The sequence below is a fragment of the Carettochelys insculpta genome, chromosome 2 (assembly GCF_033958435.1).
Source record: "Carettochelys insculpta isolate YL-2023 chromosome 2, ASM3395843v1, whole genome shotgun sequence".
In the NCBI taxonomy this organism is placed as follows: Eukaryota; Metazoa; Chordata; order Testudines; family Carettochelyidae; genus Carettochelys; species Carettochelys insculpta.
The window spans coordinates 82,440,590-82,460,479 of NC_134138.1; the positions used below are offsets into that span (position 1 = coordinate 82,440,590).

At 46.2% G+C, this 19,890-nt stretch overlaps 1 protein-coding gene across 1 annotated transcript in view; it reads left to right on the forward strand.

Annotated features, from left to right (window-relative positions):
* CCDC178 (coiled-coil domain containing 178) overlaps positions 1-19,890 on the forward strand; it is a 316,601-nt gene that overhangs the window by 193,468 nt on the left and 103,243 nt on the right. Inside the window, exon 14 of the mRNA XM_074985449.1 lies at positions 15,087-15,236. Coding sequence (XP_074841550.1) covers positions 15,087-15,236 — 150 coding nt within the window. The remainder of the gene's footprint in view (positions 1-15,086; positions 15,237-19,890) is intronic.

The following is a 19,890-nucleotide window of genomic DNA, read 5'->3' on the forward strand; positions in this document are numbered from 1 at the left end:
ACAGCCATTCCTGATGGATCCCCATCAACAGCTCCTGCTTGTCGAGCTGGACATCCTGGATGCCATAGTCAGCCACCTTGCCACACTAATCACAACTGCCCTCCACTTCGTCCTCGGGGAGAGTCCCCCCACCACTGGGGTGCTGGAGCCCATCAACCTGGGATCCTGCCATTGCCACTCCCAAGTGCCCCAGCACCTCTGGAGACACCCCAGCAGCTCTGACTGGTGGGAGCAGCTGGTGGTGGGCCAACACTCAACGGCTTCAGAATTTCAGAATGAGCAAGCAGACCTTCCAGGACTCTGCCACTGGCTTGCCACCCCAGCACCCTGAGGCACCAAGACATGTGGCCTGCCCTCCCCCTCAAAAAGAGGTGTGCAATCATCATCTGGAAACTGGCCACCCTGGACTGCTACCGGTCTGTGTGGTACCAGTTTGGTGTGGGCAAGGCCACCATCGGAGCTGTCCTCATGGATGTAAGGCATGACTGGGTCAGGCACCCAACACAAGGAAGGGGAAGGGGGCTCCTGGGAAAGGGGAACCCATGCTGGCAGGAGAGCTGGGTGCACCCTGTAACATGAACATGAAAGCACGTGTCCCAAGTGCTCCCTCAGGACCGAGGTCACCTCCCACAGGTGGCCCAGTAGGTCCTCCCATACAGTCCTCTACCATACATGGTGGGTCTCTTCCATGCAGAGATGCTGTTCTGCCACCTCTGCCTGGCGACAGTTGGAGTCGGCATCAGCAGCCTACAGCTGGCGCCTTGCAGTGTTGGTTGGGGTGGTGACCAGTCTCGGTCCTCCATCTGGCTGTCTGGGACCATGGAGGGGTTGGGGCTCTCCTGACCCTCCTGCAGCACAGTCGTATGGGTGGAGAAGAAGAGAGACTGTCAGTCTCTTGGTGTGGGGGACAAGGACTGTGTCCCCCCTGTGGGCACCAGCCCCCATCCAACGGCAGGTGGCCATGGGGTATCACACATGCTGGGGGGTCCTCACCCATGTGGAGTGGCCCCAGCTATGGTCCAGCTCTGCCCTGCCCACCCCCTCCCCACATATGTTGCTTATGGCACTGTCTATGGGAGCAGGTGCCGAGTGTTGCCAGTGGCTGTTGCGGCATCCTGGAAGCCATGGCCAGGTGGGCTGTATCTGGCCCAGGTCCACTGGGCACATGGGTGGCCTGCTGGTGGCTGGGGGGCCCCTACCCCACAAGCTGGGGTGTGCACCTCACCAGGTACAAACTGGAGGGTCTCTCTCTGAGGTCTGGCAATGCCCAGCTGGCCGTCACCCTGCTCGACAACTGTGATGGGAGGTCTATGATGAGGTCTATCTCTTTGCTGGTGGCCTCAGTGGTCAGTTCCTACTCCAGGTGTGTGGGGCAGCTCCCAGGTCCCAGCTCCTCCTTGTCCCTGGGATGCAGCTTGTCCACCACAGTGTCATGGATGGCAGGTGGTGATGAGCTGTCCCAGGGCCCCACGAGGCTCTGGATCTCCCTCTAGTAGGGCAGGTTGAAAGACCTGCCCCTGAGTGGCCAGTGGAGTCCCAGGCCTGGGCGTAATCTGTTTTCTAAAATAAGTTGGGATGCCTTTTGAGTGTCCCAAATACGGGACCATCCTGCCAAATATGGGGTGGATGGGCACCCTATTTACTTTTGAAAGAGTGCTTTTTGTGTGTAGGCTCCCCATTAATCTATAAGGAGAGAAATGTTTTCCAAAATAAGTATGCTTAACCTCTGGAGTAGACAAACTATTTTTTGTCTTCTCCTGCTTTTTTAGAATTTTTTTTTCCCATACCTCTGTCCTCTTTTTTATCCCTTATATTCTTTGGCTGGGAGGGTCCTGAAATAACTACCACAGAGTGTGGCAATTGCAACACTGACATTTATTTACAATTTTCCAGTACTTGTGGTATTCTCTGAGTATATAGGAGTATGGTGAATACTGCAGAAATGGCATATTAATGGCACCCATATAAGTCCCTAAATCAAGGTGCCAACCTGGAAGCAACCTTTGTTTCCCACACTGTTTATAGCTTACTTTGGGATAAAATCACCTCTACATCTTTGCTTTTTTCTCCCACTCATGCTTTCTGATGTGTCCAAAGTACTGATATACTCTTAAGAGATTATTGCTGTGTTCAAGGGCTATTTTTGTATGGGGTATGAATTTCTGCCCTTTGGTTTACTCAGAAACCCCAAACTCTTTCAGAGCTGTACAGATAAGCACCAGAATGTTGAACTGCACTCGGAACTGGATGGATTTCCTGAGTGTACTTCTAAATTTTTTTCTGGTTTTAGAGGATTTACCAATTCCAGCATATTTCACACACTTGACTAAGGATTACTGCTCAGTCTGTCTTAACCAGACTGATCCTGTTGCCTTGAGCAACTTTTCATTCATATCTGTACTTTACATAAACATTGGTATATTGGGGGACTGCAGTTGTCACTATAAAGCCGCGTCTACACGTGCCGGCTACTTCAAAGTAGCCGCGCCAACTTCAAAATAGCGCCTGCCATGTCTGCACATGGCAGGCGCTATTTTGAAGTTGACATTGACGTAAGGCGGCGAGACGTTGAAGTCGCTATCCTCATGAGGAGATGGGAATAGTGCCCTACTTTGACGTTGAACATCAAAGTAGGGCACGTGTAGCCGATGCGTGTCCCGCAACATCGAAATAGTGGGGTCCGCCATGGCGGCCATCAGCTGAGGGGTTGAGAGATGCTCTGTCCAGCCCCTGAGCTCGATGGTCGCCGCATGCAGCGGCCCCTTAAAGGTCCCCACCCCCTGCCTTCCTGTGCAGGAAGCTGAGAGAGCGTGCAGGCGGCAGCACAGCCACACGGCCAGCCTGCACGCCCTTCTGCAACCGCAGTCCACCACCCCCGCAACAATGGCCACCCGCCATCCCCCCAAGCGACCCCAGGGCACTCCCCCCCAAGGGGAGCCAGGGCTCCCAGGCTGGCAGCCAGCTGGGGAAGAGGCAGCGGGGTCCCTCCTGGACGGAGGCCGAGCTCCGGGACCTGCTGGGGTTCTGGAGCGAGGAGGAGGTGCTCCAGGTAATGGGGAGCAAGAGGCGGAATGCAGATGCGTTCACTAGGCTGGCCGAGGGCCTGGCCGCCCGGGGTCACCCTGCCCGCACTCCTGACCACGTCAGGAGTAAGGTTAAGGAGCTGCAGCAGGGTTACGCCAGGGCCCGGGATGCAGCCAGCCGATCTGGGGCCGCCCCTGTCACATGCCCCTTTTACAGGGAGCTCAGGGAAATCCTGGACCCCCGGCACACCTCCTCCCCATCGGCCACTCTTGACACCTCAACTGACGAGCCCCAGCAGGCCCTGGAGGCGGAGTCTGCCCCGGAGGCAAGCCCCGCACCCCAGGGGCCCCCCCAGGAGCCCATCCCTGGGACACCAGAGGAGGAGGAGGGGGGGGGGATCCTCCTCCAGAGACGGGGGGCTCCGGATTGCCATCCCATCCCGGAGCTCCAGCAGGGTGTCTGCCCACAGGGTGTCCCCCGACCATGGGAGCAGACCGTCAGGTATGTACCCCCCGGTGCACACCCCCAGGGTTGAGGGGCGGGGGCAACAGACATGACCAGGGCCCTCCACATGCCCAGATGACCATGGCCCCAAGGACAGCAGTGGCATGCCCCTCAGAAGAGTGCATCAGCCCCTGCCCCCCCAGCAGGACAGTGTCATGCCCCATCCCTGGGGATGGGGGGAGTGGAACCTAGAGTCCCCCGGGGGGAGGGGGTGGGACACCCATCAGCAGCAGCAGCATCTCCCGGGGATGGGGATGGGGAACCAGCAGCAGAGGGGTAGGGGGACAAGGGCCACGGCTCAGGGCCCACACTAACTGCTGTCTCCACTCTTCTTCCCCCCTGTGTTCTGCAGCTGCACCACCGGAGGGACTGGAGAGCGCCGGCGAGGTGTCAGTGGTCCCGGAGAACCCACCGGGGCCATCACTCCAGGCCAGCCCCTCAGCGGAGCACTGACAAGTCCCAAGGCGGGGACGACGGTGGACCCAGCACCACCCGCAGACGGCGACGGACCCCCAGCTTCTGGCGATCCTCCGGCGGCAGCTGGAGGTCTCGGAGCAGCGCCTGCGGGTGGAGGAGCGGCGCCTCCATCTGCAGGAGCGGGCACTGGCCTGGCACCAGGAGGCATGGGGGGGCCTTTATGCACACATTTGAGTGCATTGCAGACTACCTGGCCCCCCATGCCGCGCCGGCTGCCGCTCTGCCCGCCCTGCCTGCTCCACCCGCCACTCCACCCGCTGCTCCGCCCGCCGTCGCACCGCTGTCCGCCACCAAGGGGCCTTCCGCCAAAGGGGACCTGGGGCCTGCTGACACCCGCCGGCCATATCTGCCGGTCCGCCCGGCCCCCAGCCAGCCCCAACCAGGGCTGAGGCCGAGGTGCAGGTCGCGGCCTCCCACCCCCCAGTGCTGGACATTAGGGGGTGCGGGGCCCAGGACGTGGCCCCTCCCCTCCCCCTTTGTACATATCCCCTTTTACTTGTGTAGTATATAGTTTGTATTAGACCCCTGTTATTTTATGTTACCTGCCCCCCCAATGTAAATAGTTCTCCCCTTCCTTGTGTTCCACTGTTTTTTGGTTATCATATAATATATAATATTTATATTTGTTGTAATAATATAATAATACGAATTCACCGTTTTGTGGTTTCACAAACAACAGGTCTATTTTTATTTGCAAGAAAAGTAAGGGGGGTGCTCTTGGGTGCTCTGTGGTGTGGGCGTAGGGGCAGGGAGTGTTGTGGAGGATGGGAGGGGTGCAGTGGGGGGCCTGCCAGTGTTCACCCCGCGGCCTCATCAAAATGGACCCGCAGGGCCTCCCGGACCCGGATCCCCTCGGGGTTCACCTGGCAACTGGGGGCAGCGGGTGGCTGCATGTTGGCCCTGCCAGCCTCCACAGCCCAGCCCTGAAAGAATGCCTCCCCCTTGCTCTCCACCAGGTTGTGGAGGGTGCTGCACGCGCCTACAATCTGGGGGATGTTGGTGGGGCCTGCATCAAGGCAGGTGAGCAGACACCTCCAGTGCCCTTTGAGGCGGCCAAATGTGCGCTCAACCACCTGGTGCGCATGGTTCAGGCACATGTTGAAGCGCTCCTGGCTGGCTGACAGATGGCCAGTGTAAGAGTGCATGAGCCAGGGCCAGAGGGGGTATGCCGCATCTGTGACGATGCAGAGGGGCATTGTGGTGTCCCCCACAGGGATCTCCTGTGGGGGATGTAGGTCCCCGCCTCCAGCCGGCGCCACAGGCCCGAATTCCAGAATACCCAGGCATCGTGGGTGCTGCCAGGCCAGCCAACATATATGTCCAGGAAGTGGCCCCAGCTGTCCACCAAGGCCTGGAGGACCACTGAATGGTAGCCCTTCCTGTTCAAGAAGCATCCTCCACTGTGCTCCGGGGCACGGATGGGGATATGGGTCCCATCCAGAGCCCCGAAGCAATTTGGGAAGCCCAGGGTGGCAAACCCCACGATGGCGGCATCCAGGTCCCCAAGCCTCACGAGCCTGTGGAGGAGCAGGGCATTGATGGCACAGACGACCTGCAGGGGAAGGACATGGGAGACAACCAATGAGGGGTGTGCAGGGTGTGTCTGGCCCTCCCCTGCCAGGGCTCCCCTCCCCACCCCAGGCTCCCCTTTCCCTCCCTTCCCCTCCCCTGCCAGGGCTCCCCTCCACCCCCAGGGCTGCCTCCCCCTCCCTGTGGGTTCTCTTACCTCCATGAGGACAGCCCTGACGGTGGCCTTGCTGACGCCAAACTGCTGCCCCACGGATCGGTAGCTGTCTGGAGTGGCCAGCTTCCAGACAGCAATGCTGACCCGTTTCTCCATGCTGAGGGCACGCTGCATGGAGGTGTCCTGGTGCCTCAGTGCGGGGGTGAGCCACTGGCAGAGCTCCAGAAATGTCTGCTGGCTCATACGAAAGTTCTGGAGCCAGCGGTCGTCATCCCACTCGCCGAGCACCAGCCGCTCCCACCAGTCGGTGCTCGTGGGGTGCTCCACAGCCAGCGGCGTGTGCGGTGGAGGGGCGGGGGGCTGCAGGGTCTGGGGTTGCTTCCTCCTCCCCTGGGGGCAGCTCCTCTTCTGTGACTAGAAGGTGATCAGCTGCCTCCTGCATGGCATTGAGCAGGGCAAGCACTGCTCCTGCAGGGGCGGCTGGGTGGACCTCTGGCTGCTGCTGCTGCTGCTGGGGGTCCGTAACTGCTTCGCCGAGGTGTGTGTGCCTATGGCTCTGCAGACCGCGTGCTGTGCAGGCTGTGTCTGGGAGGGGCCCTTTAAGGGAGCGGTGCTAGTCCGCCCTGTGACCCTGTCTGCAGCTGTTCCTGGCACCCTTATTTCGATGTGGGCTACTTTGGCGTGTAGACGCTCCCCTGCAGCACCTACTTCAATGTGGTGCTGCCCAACGTTGACGTTGAACGTTGATGGCACCAGCCCTGGAGGAAGTGTAGACGTTATTCATCGAAATAAGCTATTTCGATGTAGCATACACATGTAGACGTAGCATAAGACAGCAGTATATTGGGAGAGAGCAGCTGTCATAAGTATGGTTATAAAATGTTGTTTTGTCTTCTTACGATTTAGGAAATACTATGTATCATCTGTGAAGATAGCATCCTGAATCACCATGTGATATTTCCCTTAGAAAGCCTTTATGATTATGGAAACTGAACATAAAACATTGTTTTTCTATTTGAATATAATGACAGGCTTATTTTTGATGGTCACTGTTCATAGTATGTTTATGTAAAATGATTGGTTAACATATTGGTACTTCATTGTATACAATGATAAATGCACAGGTTATGTTTCTGTTACTTTGACATGAACAATAAATGAGCGAAGAGGTTTCTCAAATTTCAGAACCCCATACTTTGGGAAAGTGCTTTAAAGAGTTGCAAATAAATGGAAGACTGTACTCGGAGTATATATATGAAATAAAGTTATACCTGTTTTTTACATTATCTTGCTTGATCTATTTAAGGGTTTTTTTATGTAATTTGTTTTTGTTTCGGGGGGGTTCATTGTTAATATTTACTTCATCTATGTATTGCTGTTTACAGCATTTAATTTTTCACTACCATTAGTTTGGCAGTCTGAACTGTATTGTATATAATATTTCTGCAATCTTAGGTTCAGATGTGAGGAATAAGAAAGGTTCAGATTCTGACTACAAAGCATAACAATTTGGAACCCCGGGAGAGCATCTCTAATCATGTGACCTGACAATTTGAATAGAATATCATTGTCTCCAGGTTCCATTTCCTTATTCCTATAACAATTAAAGGGACCTTCATTATGCACCAGAGCTTTCCAGTCAATTTTCATTAGAAATAATACATTTTCTAATCTCTTAATATAAGTTGATAATTTTTTGTCTTCATAGGTCTATGTCAGACAATTTTCCATGGGTTTTACTCTTTGATAAGAAGTATTACAATTGTTAAAATTATGGTGAAATAATTGTATTTATCTTTTTGTAAACATATACTCTTTTAAAGTTTGGTATTTATTCCCTTTGGGAAGATTCAGTCACTCCCGCTGACATAACATGGTAAAATTACACTGGGGTGCATGCCAATAAGATGGTAGAAATCTATCATTAACACTTTTCACCAGGTAAAGACAGTTTTCATTTCTGGTGGTGGCTACAGATACATTACCTGGACTCAAGGGTGACCTATTTTGCCTATGTCCATCCTTTCCATTTCCCTCAGAGAAAATTATATGGCTTCCTTCCATCATCATAACATACCCCTAAGAGCTGCACCCTGGTTTGGAATGGCAAAAACCAGCATGATAAAGGAGATAATCTTTGCTATAATACGTATTTTGTTTATTTTCTTTTCTTTGTCCCCTCCTCCTCCGATATGATATGATATGATAGAAGTATATAAAATCATGAATGGTGTGGAGAAAGTGAATATAGAAAAATTATTTACCTTTTCCCATAATACAAGAACTAGGGGACACCAAATGAAATTGATGGGTAGTAGGTTCAAAACTAATAAAAGGAAATTTTTCTTCACACAGCGCACAGTCAACCTGTGGAACTCCTTGCCCGAGGAGGCTGTGAAGGCCAGGACTCTATTAGGGTTTAAAAAAGAGCTTGATAAATTTTTGCAGGTTAGGTCCATAAATGGCTATTAGCCAGGGCTAAAGTATGGTGCCCCAGCCTTCAGTACAAGGGCAGGATGGATGGCAGGAGATAAATCACTTGATCATTGTCTTCTGTTCTCTTTCTCTGGGGCACCTGGCATTGGCCACTGTCGGCAGACGGGATACTGGGCTGGATGGACCTTTGGTCTGACCCAGTATGGCCATTCTTATGTTCTTATGGTCTCCCCCTGCTGTCCCAGATTCAGGGAAGGCAAGGGGTAATAAAGTCCTTTAAGCTTTGACATAACAAGCATTGCAGAATGCTTGGATGGTAACTGAAATTCCAATATATATTTTTACCCTTAATTGATTTAATAATAAATATGATAGAATTTATATTTTCAAAATATGCATAATTTCTGTTCTTGCATATGTTGTATAATGTATTGAATACATTGTGAAATTTCAGCATTCTCCTTTGCTCTCACCCAGTCTTCATGAAGTTAGCAGTTTATCTATGGCTTCTGACTAACAAAACACAAAATGTTTGCAACTCAATTTTTAAAGATTTTTAAAGTGACCCAGTGTTTCTCACACTATCTGACCAAGTATTTGGCCAGGTGCAAGAACAGAGAAGTTTTTTTTTCATTTGTTAGTTTTTTTAACAATATGGCTACACCTACACTACAGCAATCTGTTGACAGAAGTTACTGTCAGAAGAAATCTTCCCTCATAACTTTTGTCAACAGATCATGTTTACACACAAAAGAAGATCAAAAGAGCAATCTGCTCTATCAACAGCAGGTCACTGGATTTCCCAGCCCTCTCTCAACAGAACAGCCAACTACAAGCTTAGCAAAGAGGGCTGCCTGGTGAACCAGAAGCCCTTTCTGTCGACAGAGGGCCCCCTGGAGCATCTACGTGGATTGTTTGTCGACAGAAACTGCTGACAAAGGCATTATTCCTCAATGCGGAGAGGCAGAATGCTGTCTGCAAATGTGCTGGGTTTTGTTGATAATCTGTTAACAAGCTGCTTTTTGCATGTAGATGCTCTGTGGTTTTTTTCAGCAAAAGCCTGGTTTTGTTGGAAAACCCTCTTGTGTAGATGTAGCCTATGTGATGAGCTAATTTAGCCTCTGTTGTGACATAGTGTTTGTTTGGTGTATGCGTGTTTTACGTATTTCTTAAGGAGAAATGTAACACGACTTTGACTTTTGTTGATTTATAAGAAAAAGGGAACAAAATATAGAAAAACAAGAAGTTACATTTCCCCTGATTTAATGATTAAAGGATATTTTGAATTCAACCAAAGGAGCTGGCATGATTTTGCTCACTGAAGTTAGAAATGCAAGTGTGAATAAATAATTATGTATCATTAGACTTATAATAGTAACTTTAAATTATATTTCTAGACAAAATATTTTGTTTTACTATAAAAACATTCCATCAGACATATCAGCATTTTAAAATTTTCTCCAAAATAATTATCATTATATAATCTTAAAATTCAAATGAACAGAAATGGTACCGAAAAGAGATTCATTCTGTTGAGAAACAGAGATAATTTGTCTTAACCTGGTTCTCCTATGTCTATAATCCTCTTCAGTGTGTCCTTCAGAGGATTTGCCACATCAAGGCTACGTCTACACGTGCAGCCAACATCGAAATAGTCTATTTCGATGAATAACGTCTACACATCCTCCAGGGCCGGCAACGTCGATGTTCAACTTCGACGTTGCTCAGCCCAACATCGAAATAGGCGCAGCGAGGGAACGTCTACACGTCAAAGTAGCACACATTGAAATAGGGATGCCAGGCACAGCTGCAGACAGGGTCACAGGGCGGACTCAACAGCCAGCCGCTTCCTTAAAGGGCCCCTCCCGGACACAGTTGCACTAAACAACACAAGATACACAGAGCTGACAACTGGTTGCAGACCCTGTGCCTGCAGCATAGATCCCCAGCTGCCGCAGAAGCAGCCAGAAGCCCTGGGCTAAGGGCTGCTGCCCACGGTGACCATAGAGCCCCGCAGGGGCTGGAGAGAGAGCATCTCTCAACCCCCCAGCTGATGGCCGCCATGGAGGACCCAGCAATTTCGACGTTGCGGGATGCGGATCGTCTACACGGTCCCTACTTCGACGTTGAACGTCGAAGTAGGGCGCTATTCCTATCTCCTCATGAGGTTAACGACTTCGACGTCTCGCCGCCTAACGTCGAAGTTGGTGCCGCTACTTCGAAGTAGCGTGCACGTGTAGACGCAGCTGAAATGTCCAACATTCTGTGAAGATGCACTGGGCTCTTTAGCCCCTTCTTTTCCCCATCTACCTTTAATATTTGGACAATATCTGTAAACACAAGTTCAACTACGATCTCTATGCTGACAACTCTCAGATCTGCCTCTCTGCCCAAGATCTGTCTGCAGTCCAGACTAAATCTTAACTTGCCTCTTCAATATCATCATTAATGTTCCAGCCATGAACTCTACCTCAGCTCACCTAAAGCTAAATATGATTCAGTAAAGTAACACTGTTGAAGAGATAAACATTCTGGGTTGTACGAGCAGGGATATTGTAAGAAAGACACAAAAAGTAATTCTTCTGATCTATTCTGCTGATTAGGTCCCAGCAGAAGTATTGTGTCCAGTTCTGTGTGCCACATTTCAGGAAAGATGTGGACAAACTGGAAAAAGTCCAGAGAACCACAACAAAAATGATTAAAGGTATAGAAAACATGAAGAAAAAATGGTTTGTTTAGTCTGGAAAAGAGAAGACCGAGAGGGAACATTATTTCAAGTACCTAAAAGATTGTCACAGAAAGGAGGGGAAAAAATTATTGCTCTTAACCTCTGAGAATGGGACAAGAAGCAATTGGTTTAAATTGCAGCAAGAAAAGCTTAGGCTGGACATCAGGATGGTTAAATACTGGAATAAATTGCCTACCCAGGTTGTAGAATCTCCATCACTGAATGTTTTTAAAAGCAGGTTAGAAAAACACTTGTCAGAGATATCATTTAGTCCTGCCATGAGTGCAGGGGACTGGACTAGATGATCTCTTGAGATCCCTTCCACTACTATGATTCAATGGCTAAAGGAGAGTTCTTGATTTTCCCACCTGCACAAAAATGCAAAACAAAACAAAAACAGAAAAACCACCCTCCTGGCAACTTCCTTGATCACTATGGAGAAAATCTTTCTATTACTCAGGCATGTGACCGGGTGTCATCTTTGACTTGAACTTTCCTCTAGGTCCTCACATCCAAGCAAAGTTTAAATCTTACCAATACTTTCTATATCATCTAAGCTACCGCTTTTCCTATCCATCCATACAGCTAAAACTCCAGGCACTCATTTTGTGTGTCAGTTTCTGCAACATCATTTTTTTTCCATCCTTGATCAATGCAATATTTTATAACAAAGTTATTTTCCTAGCCCTTTGCTTTGACTATGGTACAGTTCTCTTTGGGCTTATCTATACTTACTGGAAGACTGGTGCACTGGTGGTTGATCTTCTGGACTTCAATCTTTTGAAGACGTGGCAAAATCAACCTTTCTGGACTCGGACGTTGACCCCTGTACTCCATGCTACTGTATGGAGTAAAGGATGTCAATGCAAGGCTATAGAGGCTCAGATTTCACTGGAGAAGTAAGTTGGTTCTGGTACATCAATTCTAGCTCTGCAAATGCTGTAGTTAGAACTGTATATCTGAAATCAACTTATTTCCCTAGTATAGACTTACTCTTACAGTCCTTCCACTAGTTCCTTTTTCTCTATCACATCAGACATAGGTTCTTGGTCTTCATTTGTCAGGCCCTTGATAGCCTATGACCCCTTATCAATCATCTCACATTTACTATCAAGATATTTATTTTTCCCTCTTATCAAATGACAATGCCAGTCTCCATCATACACTTGTTAGATTTTTGAACAAGTACCTTTGTGTTCTCTCCCATGCAGCCCCTTATGCTTGGGACAAGCTCCCCACACACATCAGGAAAACTATCTTATTAGCGTCAAAACCCTCTTTAGAACTTTCCTTTTCTATGATGCCTGAAAAAAAACTCATCAACAGTGAGGGCACTGGTGGACTGTGATCATTTATTTTCTTGCTGACCAATATTGTCTCCTTGGTTTTGGGCGCTTATAAGTTGATCTCTTGTCCCTTCTCTCATCCTTAGATTGTAAGCTGTTACCGATAGAGACAGTTGTCTTGTTCTGGCTGTGTACAGCAACTTCTGCAATGGAGTCCTTGTTCATGAGTAGTGCTCCTAGATTCTATGCTAATATAAATAAAAATAACAGTAATTTTGAATATTCTATAATGACAACAACTAACAGACTGGGTGGTATTTAATATAACCTTTCTTTGTTTATAAATGTACATTCAAATGCCATAATTTGTTTCAGTTCTTACTGCATATGAGGTATTTCATGATTACCTGGTTCTGAAATGAAATACAGTGTTTTGTGAGCTCTTTAAGTAGTGCCAGGTGTTGCCAAACAAGTTTTTTTTTTTTTTTTTTTTTACTATGTCTCCAGTTAAATTTGAATTTTGCCTTTAAACCTGAGATTTGGTCTCATTATTATGCGTGAACAATATAACATAACCTCTGCAAAGTTATAGCAGTTGTCCTTGAGTATAGACTGTATTTGCTTGGAATTTCCAGTGAAAGTCATTAATTGAAATTATATTAGTTTAATATTAGGACCATTACAAAGTTAGCGTCGTCAGGCCTTTTTGGTCCATAATGCTGTCAGTAACAAAATTATATAGGCTCTTGGAACTTTCATGAGCGAGAAGGCCTTCTTAAATAGAGGTTACATAAAAATGCTTTACTTCAGGTATCCCATGAGGAACAGATCTTTCTGAAGATGGTACTAGATTGGGGCTTTCTCCAGGAACTTAGCCACAAGCTGCCCTCAGCAGTTTCTCTGCTTTTCACTGTAAGGGGGTTGACCACCTTCCCTCAGAGCAGCTAAGCTTTGTTATTTGAGGGAAACAGTTAGAAACAGAAGCTTTTGGAAACATGGCATTTTAACTGAGGTCAGATTATGGCCTCAGAGCAGCTCTGCACTGCCACTTAAGTCCAGCTAACTATCAGGGCCAACAGCCACCATGGGGCCGGGGCAAAATGAGAGGGGGGTCTGGCTTAATGCCCTGTAAGGGGTGTGGCCAAGGGTCCCCCATAGCCACATGGAGTGGCAGAGTGGGACTACTGGCAATTCAAAGAAGACCAGAGCTTCAGACCCACCTCTGCTGAAGTACTGGCAGTGGCAGACCACGCTCTGGGTCCCCTTGAAAGGCGGGACACTGGGGAAATTCCCCTCTTTGACCCACACGACAATGGACCTGCATCAAATTTATCCTGCTTAGGGGACTGAAAAAGACATACCTCCACCACAGCGATAAGCAGATTGTGTTGTTCATATCAGCACTATATCAGTAGGAGATGCTTTCCCACCAACATAGCTTCCGCTTCTCACTGGGGTGGAATAATTATGCTAATGAGAGAGCACACTCCTCTCAACATAGTGCATTTTCATCAGAGATGCTACAGCGGTGCATGATATGGCTTCATTCCCCTTAACAACAATAGGAGATGGTAGCCACTTCAAAACATCAGTTCTTCATGAAATTGCCTGTAATAAAACATTCCCTAGCATCTGCTGAAGAAAAAACTTGAAGTTGTAAGGAATCAACAAGAAATGATCGTTCATTCTATTTTATTAAATTCCCTTTTGCACCAGATCTGCTCAGCAGGAAGGGCACGAGAGGGGTTACTTATATAGGATGCATGTGTGTGAAGTAGAGACCAAAAGAATGTGGGGTGGGAGAAGTGAGAAACTTTGATGTGTGAGCACAGGGGTACGTGGCTGATATAGTAAGGGAGAAGGAATATGGAGAATGCAGTGTGTATGCCGGGTTATATAAGGGAAATGCAGAGGACAGAGGGAGTTTTATGGTGAATATGCATTCAGTTGAATGCATAGGGAAGGGAAGTTTATTGTGTTTTGAGCAAGGGAAGATGGAGGCAAAGAGATGGCTGATGGGGTACACGCTGATTGCTTTGTACTGTTGTGGCAATGCAAAGGAGCTGTAAACTCAGATTAATTGCCCAATATGTTTTGACTACTTTGTGCTGCTTCAGAGTGGAATGATGTAGCCAGAACATATTGGTGAATCTGGACCCAGACCTTAAAATAGTTACTTAAGAGTGATGCTTCATGTACTCAGAGCTTTATTCACTTTATTTTTAAGATTTATTTATTAAAATGTATCAATTAAAGGAGAGAAATTTCCAAAGAAAAATTAAGTTAAAATAGAGTTACGGTTGAGAATATATACAATTAATTTAAGGTTACATACAGTACAGGAATGAAATAACTATTGCTTAATGAAGCATCATAAACCCAAGAAATTCAAAGTCAATGTTAAAAGAAATTCAGACATGTTAAGTTATGGAACCTCATATTAGAGCACCCTCAAAGCTTTAATTCTGCCCCATAGAGAGAAAAATATCAGACGTGTCTTTAAAATCAGTTTAATCTAATCTGGGACTAGAAACACTACAATAACTTAATCATTAATAGATACCTTTTCATGGAGTATTACTTAGCCCACTGAGAACACTGAAAATCATTATAGGGCAGAGTTTATAAGGGTCAATAAAATTAATGAAATTTTCATTTTTTGCAGAAACAGAGCTTATAAAAACGCACAGAAATTCACTAGTTGTTATTTTAGCTATTTTAAACATTGTTTTCTGTGCAGAACATCTATTATTAATTTGTGCCTAAGATATAGATGTACTATGAAATACTAACCCCATTAAATTCAGTGCAAGCTTTGCCTAGACTTCACTGGGATCGTGATTTCACCTAATGTGCATGTGTGCATAACTGATAAAAGCTAAGAAAATATTATAGATATTTAAGTAGATATCTTTCAATTATAGTAATCAGTAACCTTTGTCTTTAGATTACTCTGGAGCAGATGCTAGAAGAAAATTGGCTGTTAGCACAAGAATATCAGATATTTCAGAAATATTATTTAAATGAAAAAGAAAACCTTATGGATATCTATGATGATAGGGTCAAGATGGAAGCCGCTGTTACAGATCATCAGCAGGTACAGTACTAATATAATACAGTTGATTATTTTATCTGTTCTCCAAAAATTCTATATTTATTATGGATGCTTAGGCTTTGTCTACACTATGAAATAAAGTCAAATTTATTAAAGTTGACTTTGTAACACTAGGGCTACATCTACATGAGCCCCAAACTTTGAAATGGCCACGCAAATGGCCATTTCGAAGTTTACTAATGAAGCGCTGAAATGCATATTCAGCGCTTCATTAGCATGCGGGCGGCCGCGGCACTTCGAAATTGACGCGCCTCGCATCTCGTCCCGACGGGGCTCCTTTTCAAAAGGACCCTGCCTACTTCGAAGACCCTTATTCCCATCAGCTCATGGGAATAAGGGGACTTCAAAGTAGGTGGGGTCCTTTCGAAAAGGAGCCCTGTGGGAACAAGCCGCGTGGCGGCGAGGCACGTCAATTTTGAAGTGCCACGGCCACCGGCATGCTAATGAAGCGCTGACTATGCATTTTAGCGCTTCATTAGTAAACTTCGAAATGGCCATTTGCATGGCCCTTTCAAAGTTTGGGACTCGTGTAGACACGGCCTACATTTTATGAAGTCAAAGTTGTGTCAGCACCTGCTCACAAAGTTGACTTAGTGCGTCCCTGCTAAATTGCCAAACTTCAACTGTTGCAGCAGTGCATTGTAGGCACCTATCCCACAGTTCCTGCAACCACGTTGCATTCTGGGGTTTTTTTTGCTGGTGCATTATGGGGAAAAATGCCCCACAAGTGGTTGTGGATATGTGATGTCATCTTCCCAGACTACATTGCCCTCATTCCCTGCTGCCATTGAAAACAAATGGCCATTTTTCAGAAGTCTCTTTCCCTGATGAGAGAAATTGTTAGAGTCATCCACATTATGGAAAGAGGCAGTTTTTTTTAATGGAACATCATCTTTATGGTGGTGTGGTGGCATGGGGACTACTCTTGTGGTGGGGAGGGGGCTAGTCCACCAGGTGCATGGTGTCCAGCTGGGGCCAGCCCCCATAATATGGGAAGCTCAGAAAACAAGTTTTTCACAGGGAAGAAACCTTGACCCCGCAAACTCTTTATCATTTTGTTGCTTTCATGTCAGAAGTAAACTCTATGAATTATACAGATGCTTCTCCATGGCACTCCATAAACGGAATGGAGTAATTAACAACCAGAAAGAGGAAGTCAGCTGTGACTGGGTTGCACACCACTTTCCTCAGGCTTTCCTGCTAAATCCTGTGCAGGGAAAAAGCCCTTGCTAGTACTGGAACAGGGTAGGGCAGGACATGCCATTGTCTGCACGCATGGTCCGCACTGTCCAGCTGCCATGTGAATTGGTGGCAGCCCCATAAAATTTGAAGTGGAGAAAACAAGTTTCTTTCGGGGAAGAAGGCTTCACTGCTGTTGGTGGGTGGCTGTTGTAAATTCCGGATGATAAAGCATTTAAGATGACTTGCAAACTCTGAATGATTATGTTGTGCTCTCCAGCACTGAAACCCCACACAGGAAAGGGCCTGGCTCTGTCTGCAAAGCATGGTCTGCACAGCCCGGCAACCATGTGTTGTGGAGCGGGGCTTGATTTTCACCTTGCACTGCTGAGTGTCCCTGGTGTTTACCCAGCATGGATTCAGCCATCCACACAGAAATGAGATCCTGGATCTCCTGATGGCTCCATGCAGGGGCTCTTCTGCGATCCTGAGAAATCATAGAATTATAGAACACTAGAACTGGAAGGGATCTCAAGTGGTCATCGAGTCCAGTTCCCTGCCCTCTTGGCAGGACCAAACACCATCTAGATTATCCCCTATAGGTGTCTGTCTAACCTGCTCTTTAATATCTCCAGTGATGGAGATTCCACAACCTCCTTGGTAACTTATTCCAGCGTTTAACCACCCTGACAGTTTGGAAGTTTTTCCTAATGTCTAATCTAAACCTCCTTGCTGCAGTTTAAGCCCATTGCTCCTTGTCCTATCCTTAGAGGCCAATTTTTCTCCTTGTAAGCCTCTTTGAGGTACTTGAAAACCGCTTTCATGTCCCATCTAAATCTTCTCTTTTCTAAACTAAACAAGCCCAGTTCTTTCAGTCTTCCCTCATAGCTCATGTTCTCCAGAACTTTAATCATTCTTGTCGCTCTTCTCTGGACCTTTCCCAGTTTCTCCACATCTTTCTTGAAATGTGGTGCCTAGAATTGGACACAGTACTCCAACTGAGGCCTAATGAGTGCTGAGTAGAGCAGAAGAATGGCTTCTCGTGTCTATTAATACATCCCAGAATCATGTTTGCTTTTTTGGCAACAGCATCTCATTGTTGACTCACTTGTTGTCCACTATGACTCCTAAGTCCCTTTCCACAGTACTCCTTCCTAGACAGTCACTTCCCATTCTATATGTATGAAGCTGATTGTTTCTTCCTAAGTGGAGTACTTTGCATTTGTCCTTATTAAACTTCATCCTGTTTACCTCAGACCTTTTCTCCAGTTTGTCCAGATCATTCTGAATTATGAGCCTATCCTTCAAAGCAGTTGCAACCCCTCCCAGCTTGGTATCACCTGCAAACTTAATAAGCATACTCTCTATGCCAATATCTAAATGGTTGATGCAGATATTGAACAGAACTTGTCCCAAAACAGATCCCTGCAAAACCTCACTTGTTATGCTCTTCTAGCATGACTGCCAACCATTAATAACTACTCTCTGAGAACGGTTTCCAGACAGTTATGCACTTACCTTGTAGTGCCCCCATCTAAGTTGTATTTGCTTAGTTTATTAAGAAGATCATGTGAGCCCATGTCAAATGCCTTACTAAAGTCTATGTATACCACATCCACCTTCTCTCTCTTATGCACAAGACTTGTTATCCTGTCAGAAAAATCTATCAGATTGGTCTGGCATGATTTGTTCTTTACAAATCCATGCTGGCTGTTACCTATCACCTTATCTTCATCCAGATGTTTGCAGATGAATCCTTAATTAATTGCTCCATTATCTTTCCTGGTAGAGAAGTTAAACTGACTGGTCTTAGTTTTCTGGGTTGTTTTGTTTGCCCTTTTCCAGTCTTCTGGAATCTCTCTCAACTTCCAGGACTCTTCAAAGATGATAGCTAAAGACTCAGAAGCCTCCTCTATCAGCTCCTTAAGTATTCTAGGATGCATTTCATCAGGCCCTGGTGACTTGAAGACATCTAACTTTTCTAAGTAGCTTTTAACTTGTTCTTTATGTATTTTATCCTCTGAACTTACCCTCCTCCCACTAGCGTGCATTATGTTAGGCATTTCAGCATCGGCCTTCTTGGTGAAGACCGAAACAAAGAAGTCATTAAGTACCTCTGTCATTTCCAAGTTTCCTGATATTGTTTCTCCCTCCTCACTGAGTAATGGGCTACCCTGTTCTAGGTCTTCTAATGTATTTATAGAATGACTTCTTGTTACCCTTTATGTCTCCAGATAATTTGAACTCATTCTGTACTTTGGCCTTTCTAATCTTGCCCCTGCATACACACGTTGTTTGCTTATGTCTTTTGTAATTTCTCCTACTTTCCACTTTTGATATGACTCCTTTTTGATTGAGATCATGCAAGATGCAGTCAGAAAGAAAATTAACTCAAATCACCAGGCTTCCTGTTTCCTACTTCCTGCAAACCTGGAGAGCTGAGGAGGTGAAAGCTCCTAGAACAGAGACATTCGGTGAATTGTGGGATACCTCTGGAGGCTGATAAAATCAATTTCAAGTAATGCTGTTTTCACACTAGCATTAATTTGACCTTGTAAATCCGAACTTGGCATTACACCACATTGGAGGGGCAGGGCAAGAAAGTTGACCTTAGTGCCCCTTAAAATCAAAGACAGACATTGTGTAATTGAGTTAAGTGCCTTAAAATTGACCTTATTGCTTAGTATAGATATAGCCTTATCTGGATAATCGTGGCCTGAATTCTTGTGATTTCTGGTTATTTTATGCTGTTTGTATTTCCACTTTGACTTGTAAAGAACAGATTTTGTAAGAAGATATAGGGTCTCACTCTAAATCATCCACTTTGGTACTACCATTGTATCTGAGTATTAGTTCCTATAATTTCAGGTACAAAGATCATCTTCATAGTACATCTTTTTTCTGCATGATCTTTATATAGCATTGGGAGTTCTCTGACATTAACAGCCAAATTAAGGCTCCAGTTCTGTAAAATACACACAGAAATACTTCCCTTTTAAGGAAATCACTTAAATACAAGCTTAAGTTCAAGCACGTGCATTAATCTCATTCCAGTCAGTAACTGCTTCATAAAATATCCTTGATTATGGTATGTTGTCAGTTGTTTCATAATTTAAGGTTGCAATGTAGTTTCTATTTTAAATCTGATATTGCACCAATCACTGCCCTTTTCTAATATTCACAAAAAGTCATATCTCCCTCAAAAATATTAGATTAATTCTAAGGCCAGGAAGAATTTTTCTGCATCATATAAAATGACTTCGGTTTTACTACAGTGTGTTTGAAAGAAAACCAAGCAAAAAAGACAAAGATAGACCCTAGTTTGCTGAACTTCTCAGATGAGATATAATGCCCCACAGGATTAAATTTTAATCAACTGTAGTCTAAGTTCTCAACTTTTGGCTTGTAATGTGTTGTGGAGCAACAGAACAATTATATATAGGACATCTTTGTTTTC